This window comes from Rosa rugosa, chromosome 6, assembly GCF_958449725.1.
Source record: "Rosa rugosa chromosome 6, drRosRugo1.1, whole genome shotgun sequence".
Taxonomy (NCBI): Eukaryota; Viridiplantae; Streptophyta; class Magnoliopsida; order Rosales; family Rosaceae; genus Rosa; species Rosa rugosa.
In genome coordinates, this window is record NC_084825.1 from 41176552 (window position 1) to 41187710 (window position 11159).

Genomic DNA, 11159 nt, shown 5'->3' on the forward strand with positions numbered 1-11159 from the left:
GGTGATGATCTTGATGTGTCTGATGCTTAGAGGAGTTGGCAGCGATATTAGCTAGGTTGGAGGTTCTTGAGGAGCTTAAGTAGTTCACTAGATGTTTTTGTTAAAACATTTATTTTGGGAATATTCATGGAATAGTTTATCTTTCTATTCTTGTTGGCGATACCAAAAATTCTCAGGAGGGTTGTTCTTTAAAAAACTTTGAAGCTTGAAAGTTTATTATTAAGAATTTTTTTTTTTCTACTTCTGTCATCATTAAGTCATAAATTTGTTATGTTGTCCTATGAAAAATTTGGGGCCATAACAGTTTTAGTATCAGAGCCAAGTGGTCGGGTGAAGCTAAGTGTCGTCGAGTCTATTCTCCGGCGGCAACATAGTAGGAAAGCTGTGTTTATGGTAATTATGCTACGCTGTAAACGGGCTACAGATCAAGTTATATTTCCGTTATGTGACTTATGTCACCGCTATGTCAAAGCAAATAGAGTAGCTAGTAGAGCATTCTTTGCTAGTTGGTGCTTGTTAGAATACATGTCTTCTGTAGAGAGTCCTGATATTATTTCGGGACATACTCTAGATAGATGCTTATTATAATCAGGGGTTTAGGCTCAATGTCCCCCCCTTGTATTCGGCAGTTTCATTAATCAAGGCTTAAGGGCAGTCGCACCAGCCCTTTATTCAAAAATAAATAAAAAATTTACATGTATTTGTCTAATCCTTAAAGTGAGTAATCCGGATTCCGGAGCATATGTTTGATCTTAGACCCATAGCTTTATGCAACATGATTTGTAAATTGTGCTCAAAAGCTATTGCTAACAGATTGAAGCTTCTGCTGACTGCTTTGATATCACCATTCCAGAGTGCTTTCATTCCGGGTAGGTTAATTACGGATAACATTCTTGTAGCTAATGAAATGGGCCATTTTGTTCACAATAAACAAGATGGTTCTGAGAGATTCATGGCTTTAAAATTGGACCTCAGTAAAGCTTACGATCGTATGGAGTGGGAGTTCCTTAGGAGGGCGATCAATCGTTTTGGCTTTGCTCAGGCTTGGATTGATTTGGTAATGTCGTGTGTGACTACAATCCGATATTCTTTTTTTGTGAGTGGTAAACCTAGAGGCTTGGTGATTCCTTCATGAGGTCTGAGACAAGGGATCCTTTATCTCCCTATTTGTTCTTGATTGGAGCTGAAGGATTCTCAGCTCTATTGCAACAGAAGCAGAGGGAATGGTTACTTTCTGGCATTGAGATTTGTAGTAATGATCCTGCAGTTAATCATTTATTGTTTGCAGACGATAGCATGTTATATGCTAATGATGATTTGGTGCACTGCTATCAAATTCAAGACTTGCTAGAAACTTATGGAAGAGCATCAGGTCAGTTGGTGAACTTTAATAAGAGCTCGGTTGTTTTTAGTAAAAATGTTTCAGCTATTATGCAGGAGGGAAGTGTCCAGTTTATTAGATGTGGAGGTTGTTGATTCCCATGAAAAATATTTAGGCCTACCTACTTACGTAGGTAGGAAAAAAACAGCAACTTTTCAATACATCAAGGATAATTTGGCAAAAAAATTGGAGAATTGGCAAGGCAAGACTTTTGAGTGGTGCCGGTAAAGATATTCTTATTAGAGTAGTGGCACAAGCTTTACCTACGTACTTATGCCATGAGTGTTTTTCAGCTTACTAAGGGTTTCTATGAAGACTTGGAGCAAATGTGCGCAAGATTTTGGCGGGATAGTACTCTGGAGTCTGGACAAATGAAAAATTCATTGGAAATCATAGGACGCCTTATGTAATACTAAGGAGGAGGGTGGTTTGGGTTTCAGAAGTTTAGCTGAATTCAATTTAGCAGTGCTTGCAAAACAGGCCTGGAGAATCATTAAAAATCCTTCATCCCTGATTGCTCGGTTGTATATTGCCAAATATTTTTCAACAGGCACTTTTTGGACAGTTGAGTTGCAGGGTTCTCCCTCTAATTCTTGGAGGAGCATTCTTTCAACTAGGGATTTAATTGCACAAAGGATATTATTAGCAGATTGGTAATGGGGAGAATGTGAGAGTGTGGTGTGATCCATGGATCCTAGGTGTTCCGGAGTATAAGTCGGCAGTGCATACTGCTAGTGGGAACCTTTCTCTTAAGGTCTGTGAGCTTTTATCTAATTCTGTCAGTTGGCATGAAGGTTTGATTCGAACTTTATTCTCTGTTGAGGAAGCAGAAGCCCATTATGTGCATTCCTTTGAGCTCTAGGGCTGTCGATGATAGGTTGTGTTTGGAGATTGGAACGCAATGGAGATTTTTCTGTGAAGACGACCTATAGACATGCCTTTCTTCACTCTACATCTCGAAGGCCTTGTACTTTAGCAGTTAATAGTGAGTTTTGGAATAAGATTTGGAAGAGCAGAATTCCAAATTCTGCAAAGCTACATATATGGAGGGTGTGCCATGACATACTGCCCTCGATGGAAAGATTAACTTCTAAACATGTGATTTTGGAATCCCAAACTTGCGTGTTATGTGATGGTGAAATTGAATCAACCTTACACCTATGTCGTAATTGTCCTTTTGCTCAACATGTGTTACATACTCACAGGCAGGTGAGTCAAGTTTGCTTTGATGTACAAACTAATGGATTAGATGTGGTGGGTGGATTAGCTTCTGTGCTAAGCAGCTTCTTAGGCTGTCGTTTGAGGAATTTTTATATCTGCTTTAGAATCTCTAGAAAGGGAGGAATCAGAGAGTTTGGGAGCATAAAAGACTTCATGCAGATGATGTAGCCTTGCTTGCAAGTACTGGTTTAGCTGAATACTGTTGTCACAATGTGAAAGTTTTGGTGCCTGGTCATGGAACTAGGATATTGAGATGGATACATCTTCCTGTTGGTGTTCTCAAAGTCAACATGGATGGATCTTTCCACTCTGATTCGAGGATGGGAGGTTGGGGTTTTGTTGTTCGTGATGTTTGGGGCACATTGGTAGCTGTGGTGCTGTGCCGCTGCAAAATCTTTTTTCAGTTGAACATGCAGAAGCTTTAGCCTGTCACATGGCTGTGCATTTTGTGTTGGAGCACAACATGTCTCCTGTCATATTGGACACCGACTCCTTACTTGTGCAGTGACAAGTTTCAAGGTCGGTTGCAGTGAATCTGTCTGCAATGGGCAAAATTTATGATGATATTGTGGACATGATAACTTCATCTCCAAATATGAGGACGGTTCATACCAAGAGAAGTGGCAATTCAGTGGCTCACTTGGAAGAAGTTGGAAGAAGTTCCTCCAACTTCTTCCTTCTCTTGATGTTATTATTTCAATTCCCTTTACCTAGAAAATAGCTTGATTTTTAATAGAGAAGCAAAGGTAGATTAACAGTGTTATCGAATTGTACCAAAAAAAAATGTTATTGTTATCATCTTATCGAATAAGAGAAACGAGATTGAGATGAGGAAAAAAAAAAAAATTGTAAACGCTATTAAGTGTTCTTAACGTGAAAAAGCTAAATTTATGCATTCAATATTCAAAACTGAGGAATTATTCTGTGGTCTCGAAGTACCACGTAGGGGTGGGGCGTCCGGACCCGAAAACCCGACCCGAACCGAGCCAAAAAGCCCGATTCGGTTCGGTTTTGACTTTGAAAATATCGGTTCGGTCTAGAACCCGACCCGAATATATTTTCTCGGTTCGGTCTCGGGCCTCAAATATGCAGAGACCGAAAGCCCGAACCGACCCGTATTTAGTTTCAGTTGATAGTGTTTGTCTCGGCCTTTCGAAACATCTCAGCTTCTCTCACTCTCCTCCCAACCCAGCTCCTCCTCCTAAACCTCCATAGACCGGACCCGACCTCCTCCTCCTAATCCTCCTTCTCCCGCTCAAAGAAGTTAGCTCGGATCGTCGACTGGACCCGCATCTTCAGCAACCCGTCGACGGTAAATCACCACCTTCGTTCCAAATCAGCCTAAGACAGCTCCCTAGCTCACCGCCACGGCAAGCAGTATTGAAGCTGAAAAGGAGAGGGCTCACCGTTTTGCCCACATCGAAATCCCATATGCAAGAAGAAGAAGAGGAGGAGAGGAGATTCTCGTAAAAAAAAAAAAAAAAAAAGAGGAGAGGAGGGGTCAGATTTGGCGTTTCAAAGAGACATGATAGTTTATAATCTCATATCTGGGATTAAAGAAAAGAAAAGCTGCTGCTGGTACCACTCTCCACGTTGCTCAGTTGCTGCCTCACTTCCCAAGCATTAAAGAAATGAAAAGTTGATGTAGAAACCAAGACAAGAAAAGAAAGGACGGTGTGGAAGGGAGGATAAGAAAAGAAAAGAAAAGAAAAGTAATGAAAAGCTGTCTCCACCACCAAGAAAGTCAGACAACTTTGTCTCCACTCTTCCCAAAACAAAAAAACAAAGTTGTTGTCTGACTTGTCTCCACCACCAAGAAAAGTTGCCTAATGAAATAAATATAAACTTTGTACTTAAATTGTTGAGAGGCCTCTCGCGCTTCAGTGGTTGGGAGTGTGGCTTTCGTGTAGGAGGTCGTGGGTTCAAACCTCGCTTCTTACCGAATTTTATGTATATTTTGTCAGAGTTGGGAAACTGGATTTTGGGCCCGAAAAGCCCGAAGACCGAACCGACCCGTTTGGGATCGGTTTCTGTCGGTTTCCAGTTTTTAAAAAGCCCGAACCGGCCCGAACCGAACCGATTATTTCGGGTTCGGTCTCGGTTTTAACCAAATTTCAGGCCCGGCCCGACCCGAGCCCAGGCCTAGTACCACGTGACACTGCCATGTGGTGGTCACAACCAATAATATAACTCAAATTTAGTGGGGACCATGTAAGGGTGGGAAAAAAAAAATTTAATAAAGAGACCAATTATATATGGGCCAATAATAATCACCCTGGATCACCAGAACTATATTTTAATTTCCCTGAAACTTGCTGATGTGGTGTCTTATGAGCCCCGGAGATGCCGTTAATGGCTGAGATTAAAAGCCAAGGAGGAACAAGGCCCAAAAGGAGCGAAGGAGAGGACACGTGCTATCAATCGATATTTTCCTATAATTCTATAAATAGCCGACTGCACCTAAATCAATGAAGACACAGAGGGTTTCTAGATAATATATACCGTATATACTCCCTAATATTATGGCCTCTTCACTGGAAACAAAACCCCAAGCCATAGTTCTTGACGATGAAAGAAAGCAAGAAGAAGAAAGCTTTCATTATGCTGTGCAGCTGGTGGTTTCATCTGCGCTGCCCATGTCCATGCAATCAGCCATTGAGCTCGGACTTTTTGATATCATAGCCAGAGCAGGTTCGGGTGTGGGGCTCTCTGCATCCCAGATTGCTGCCCAGATTGGCACCCAGAATCCTGAGGCAGCCTTTATGCTCGATCGAATCCTTAGGCTCCTCGCCACTCACTCTGTACTTGGTTGTTCTCTGGTTGATGGCCAAAGGCTCTACAGGCTCTCCGCGGTGTCCAAGCACTTTGTGACTGAAGATGGCGTTTCGTTGGGCTTCGTCATGGCATTGTTCCAAGACAAGGTCTTCATAAACAGTTGGTATGTTCTCATCACTTCACGTACGTTCGAATTTAAGCTTTTGGAGTTAATTAAGTAAGAATGCGTGTACAGTTTTATGTATTGATATAATTGACCTAATCCTGTACACACTAATTAACTCATATACAGTTTTATGTATTGATATAATTCACCTAATCCTGTACACACTAATTAACTCATATATCATATATGCAGGTCACAACTGAAAGACGCAGTTATTGAAGGTGGAATTCCATTTGAGAGGTTCCATGGCATGCCTACCTTTGAGTATTCAGGTTCGGACCAGAGGTTTAATCAGGTCTTCAACACAGCAATGTTCAACCACACCACTCTTGTTGTGAAGCGGATTCTTGATCTCTACAGCGGTTTTGAGCACCTTGGGGAGCTTGTTGATGTTGGTGGTGGTTTGGGAGTAGCTCTCAGTCTAATCACTTCCAGATACCCTCATATTAAGGGAATCAATTATGATTTGCCGCATGTTATAAAATATGCTCACCCTTCTCCTGGTACGACCTTAATCTACACGTTTTCAGTACTGAATTACTTAAGAAAACACTCTTTAAAGAATAATTGACAATCTACTGTGAAGAATTTATATAATATATATACATGTATTATATATAATTTATTATATTATATAAAAATGGATTTAATCTTTTTGCAGGTGTCGAACATGTTGGAGGAGACATGTTTGCCCATGTTCCAAGTGGAGATGCCATTTTCTTAAAGGTTGATTATTTTTTGAGTTTCTCAAGTGCAGGTTTCTTTTATATTCATTTGGCTTGAAGTGAACTATATACGCATGTGAAACTAGCCGTACCCATTCAAATTGTTTGGATTGTTTTTTTAGGGCATACTTCACGATTGGACGGATGAGGACTGCATAAAGTTGTTGAAGAATTGTTACAGTGCTACTCCAGACGATGGAAAAGTAATAGTTTTGGAGGCAGTTCTTCCAGTTTTGCCGGAAACAAGCACTACTGAGAAGATCACCACCCAACTGGATGTGCTTATGATGACTCAATGCCCAGGAGGGAAGGAGAGGACCCAACAAGAATTCATGGACTTGGCAACTGGTGCTGGATTCAGTGGCATCAAATATGAATGTTTCGTCGCTAATATATGGGTCATGGAGTTTATTAAGTAGAGACAGGGCAATGCTTTCATTTGGTACAATAAAAACACTCTAAGCTACTGAGGATTATATATATGTTGCTCGTTGCTTATCTTTTGAAAAGTATGATGCGTGTTAATTTGCAATGAAAATGTGTGTGGGCAAAAGTAGGAAATTTTTAGGCTGTTTTCAGGGATGGAACCAGGACTGTAAAAGAAGGTGGGCTGAATCAAACTAAGTTTTGTGTTTGAAGGAAAAAACAAATTCACTAATCTGTTTTATGACATTTCCTTGATGAAAATCTAAATTAGATCCTATATTAGAATTCAATGCTAAACTCTTAATTGAAAAAATGATAAAATTAATTGGAGAATTCATTTATTTTGTTTTGGTCAGATAAAGAAGTCTATCTTTTTTTTTTGAGGGGAATGGAAGACTGATCCATTGATATAAAATCATACGACCTCACTCGGTCAAGCATGAAGGGTACAAACACCCCTCATATTACAATCATTGCTCAGGTAGTGCACTGACTGCACATAAAAATGACTACTAGCCTAGACTACTACACCTTGAACAATAAGAAGCTACAACACCAAAAAATCAGTACATCCGCCTAAGACCCTTATGGTGTACATCAATACTGATCCATGGGCACATTGTAACGTCCTAAAGAACAAAGTATACAGGGCCAAGACCCACTGCACCCACCTGTAAGAGATGGAACATTATTAGACAAAAGAACTAACAACAAAAAAAGAAATTGGGCCCAAAACACAGCCCAGACCCAAAGGCACTCAAACCCTAGCCAAACTTCCAAGCTGCAGCAGCCACCACGCCTCCACCACGGTTACAAGACGCTAGCCACCGCCACAAGTAGCCATCGGCCACCATCCACTCCTCCATCATCGCCAGCACGCCGACAAACGCACCTCCCCGCATGGTTCCAAAACACCCATCAGATATTCGATCTGAAGAAGCCCGTCGAAACCCCGCCTCACACTATCCTGCCAGCCGCCGCGATCAAGGGATAGAACACCGGTACCAGCAGGCTGCTCCCTCTAGAATCTCATAGCGATCAGAAAACGTAGGACCACCACAAGGCTTGTAAGCTCGTCAAGGTTCTATCCACGCCGCCGCAGCACAGGCTGAGATACGACTATCAAAAAAAGATCCCCGCCCGGCTGCACTCACCACTCACCGACCAGGCAAAAGCCTGGCACGGCGCGGGAGCCGCCGGACGAGAGCCTCCAAGCTTACCCAAAAACCCTAGCCGCCCTCTAACTTCTCGAGAGAGAGAGAGAAGTCTATCTTAATTAGATGAACCTGAAAGGACTAAATACACAAGGAAAGAAAAAAAATTAAGAAAAGAATCACAGAAGAGAAGAACATAAGAAAATGAATTAGAGATGAGAGAGAGGGAAAGGCCTTTAGGGGATATTAAGACTATTCTATAATCTATACCCTGCATATATTTCTTTCAAAAATGGGGTGGGCTGCAGCACACCTCAGCCACCCTTTGGTTCCGTGCCTGGCTGTTTTCTTAGTCACTACTATTAACATGTATCCGCCCCTTTGACCAAGTCAGATATCGATCGGTAATGGTACATTGTTTGATCCCAGCTACAAAGCTGATTCTGACAAGATGAGGGTAAAAAAAAAAAAAAAAAAAATCATTATATATGATGATGGCCAATGATGAAATAGTATTCTCGATTGCATTAGGGCATCTCCAACCCATTAGTCAAAAGTCATAGCCATTTCATGAATTTGACACCTCTAGTGTCATTACTATTCATTCAGATTTTGCATCTCCAACTTATTTTAGTCAAAAGCCATAGCATAATCTCAATGGACCATGGAGTCCAGTCAGTCCACATCATGTCCCTTCTTCTCCATTTTGGCTTTCGTTCTACAAAACTTAGTCAAAATGACTAAGCTTTTGACTCAAGGGTTATTTTGACTACTTTTTCTATTGGGCTGGAGATGCTGGACTTGGATTGGGGAAGCCAAAATGGCTTTTGACACTAGGGTTGGAGATGCCTTACATCTCCAAAAAGACCTCTACCCATTTTCTACATTACCCATATCTTTGATATATATATATATATATATATATATATATATATATATATATATATATATATATATATATATATATATACAGATTTTATCCAGAGCGATGTCTCGCTCTGAAATTTCAGAGAGAGGTTAGGGTTTAGGGTCACTTTTCGGTCGCATATCCACATCTCGACCGTTCAGTTTTTAGGTACTAATGTATAGATCATATCTGCAAAATTTCAGTCAAATTGATGGTCGGTAAGGCATTGATAACTGCCTTAAAGCTAGTACGGTCCAGGTTGGACAGATTTAGTTCGTCTATTGGTTTGAACGAGTTAGATACCTTATAGATCATCAATTTGGCTGAAATTTTGCAGAGATGATCTATACATGAGTACCTAAAAACTGAACGGTCGAGATGTGGCTATGAGACCGAAAAGTGACCCTAAACTCTAACCTCGCTCTGAAATTTCAGAGCGAGGCATCGCTCTGGATAGGATCTGATACACACACACACACACACATATATATATACAAGGTTCTAAAAATCGCTAGGCGGTGGCCAAGGGCTTAGCGCCTAGGGGACCAGGCGGTTTGTATTTTTTTAATTTATAATTTATATAAACAAGAATATATAAAGTAGTGAAATTGGTTGAAAATAGTCAAAATTACTCAAAATTGAGAGAAAATGTTCCGCATATAATGTAACATAAAGTACTAAGAAGCTAGAAATAAAATAAAAAGACACTTGCAAGCCTATAAGTTAGAAATAAACAACTGCAAGCTGTTGCAAACCATTCAACCAACTCATAGCTGCTGTAGGAAAAATCTTTGAGCAATTGGGCACCCAGACTATTATTCTGGACACCCATAGCATGAATCTACTGCATCTAGCACTCCATTGAAGCTGGAGCAACATCGAGTGCAGAGCATACCAACTACTAAAGCAAGGCATATTGTAAATACTAAAAACAGAATGAAAAAAATTAAACTGGAAAACTATGAACAATTGCATTAGGCATATCAGAATTAACTCAATTAAGAAAGGAAAAGAATTGCAGGAAGGAACGCTGAATTCGTTCATGCCCATTATTGAATAAACTCTTAAACAATTATCAATTACAGGTTATTCAACAATTCATCAATCCAAGCACTGTTCTAATATCAAACCAGCAATTTTTAGTATCTAATTATCCAACAATCATCAATTCATCAATCTATCAATCCAACAATTCATCAACTCATTAATTCATCGAAACTTCATGAGGCAGTAGACAAAAGAGAGATTGGAGCAGTGGAGAGAGAAACGGCGACCGTCGACGATCGAGGAGAGATTGAGAGAGAGAGACGGAGTTAGAGTCTTAGAGATGTGCTTTGGAGATACGGCGACTAGCCGACCATAGCTCGGGAGTTATAGGTTTCGAGAGCAGACAGCGATGTGGTTTAGAGTTCTGGGTTTTATTCGGAAGTGAGGAAGACCAGGGACGTAGCCATGATCTAGATTTCGGTTGGGCTAATTTAAAGCTTGTTTAGAAGAATTTTTTTTCTTTGTCGATAATAATCCAATAGATTTTGCCACAAAAATTTTAGAAGAAAAACTGACAGAGAATTTTTTAAGTAAAGAAAAAAAAAAGAGAACAAAATGTGGAAAGAGCAAAGAAAAACAGACAAAATTTGCCTTTGAGAGAAGAAATTAAAAAAAAAATACTAATAGGAAAAATTAATACAAAAGTTGTAACAAAAGAAGGGGGGGGGGGATGGGAGGAGAAAATGGGGGGAGAGAGAGAGAGAAGAAGAGAGAAAAAAAAAAAAAAAAAAGAGGAACTAAAGAGAAGAAAATGATGCCAAAAAGGGCAAAAGAAGGTTAATCAACTCTAGGAGATTCAAACCCAGGTCTACAATTTAGAAAGAGTCAAAATGCTTGACACTTTACCAACCAAACCAAAATAAGAGGATTGCTCAAGGAGCACACTTATACTATGTAAAGGATTGGAAATATTTTAGGTTGGGCTGTAGCCCAAGCAGCCCATCACGTGGCTACGTCCCTGAGGAAGACGATCGAGACGCCCAGCGCCCAGACCGACCAGACCGCCTAGGCGCCCACAATGCCCGCCTAGACTCCGCCGAAGCTCCAACCAACTGTAAATGCGAAAATCTGTAAACCAAGGACAAACATACACGTGTCCAAAATAATAATTTTATTTATCTAACTATTATTAAGAGAAGAGGTTTTGTTAGCCAAAACAGAAAAAATGTACTAAAATGACCCTGAAATATTAAAAAACTATACAACTCATAAAACGGATAGGGGTAATATAGTCAAATTATAAAATAAACAGAAAATATAAAAAAAGTAAAAATGAGAAATAGATAATCAAATTTCTCACTTCTATCATTCCATGAAAAACTACCAGGCTGCGTTTGGGGGGGGTTTAGCTCCCCCG

General features: G+C 40.2%; 2 protein-coding genes across 2 annotated transcripts; both read left to right on the forward strand.

Moving 5' to 3' along the window:
- The first annotated feature begins 775 nt into the window (after window positions 1-775).
- On the forward strand, window positions 776-3027 carry LOC133716795 (uncharacterized). Its single transcript, XM_062143452.1, has 5 exons — window positions 776-1057; window positions 1114-1372; window positions 1932-2034; window positions 2587-2590; window positions 2716-3027. The coding sequence occupies exons 1-5, from the start codon at window positions 776-778 to the stop codon at window positions 3025-3027; spliced, it is 960 nt and encodes a 319-aa protein (XP_061999436.1).
- A 2058-nt stretch (window positions 3028-5085) lies between these two features.
- LOC133716054 (anthranilate N-methyltransferase-like) lies at window positions 5086-7038 on the forward strand. The gene is made up of 4 exons (XM_062142792.1): window positions 5086-5540; window positions 5736-6046; window positions 6205-6269; window positions 6391-7038. Exons 1-4 carry the CDS (start codon window positions 5125-5127, stop codon window positions 6685-6687), a joined length of 1089 nt encoding a protein of 362 aa, XP_061998776.1. The 5' UTR covers window positions 5086-5124; the 3' UTR covers window positions 6688-7038.
- Window positions 7039-11159: the final 4121 nt, after the last annotated feature.

Bases quoted from the DNA above. Each gene is read 5' to 3' on its own strand.
- LOC133716795 (XM_062143452.1), top strand. From the start codon at position 776: ATGATTTGTAAATTGTGCTCAAAAGCTATTGCTAACAGATTGAAGCTT. The intron at 1,058-1,113 runs GTAATGTCGTGT...TGGTAAACCTAG, and splicing joins CTCAGGCTTGGATTGATTTG to AGGCTTGGTGATTCCTTCAT. The intron at 1,373-1,931 runs GTCAGTTGGTGA...ATTTTTCAACAG, and splicing joins AACTTATGGAAGAGCATCAG to GCACTTTTTGGACAGTTGAG.
- LOC133716054 (XM_062142792.1), top strand. From the start codon at position 5,125: ATGGCCTCTTCACTGGAAACAAAACCCCAAGCCATAGTTCTTGACGAT. The intron at 5,541-5,735 runs GTATGTTCTCAT...TCATATATGCAG, and splicing joins AAGGTCTTCATAAACAGTTG to GTCACAACTGAAAGACGCAG. The intron at 6,047-6,204 runs GTACGACCTTAA...ATCTTTTTGCAG, and splicing joins ATATGCTCACCCTTCTCCTG to GTGTCGAACATGTTGGAGGA.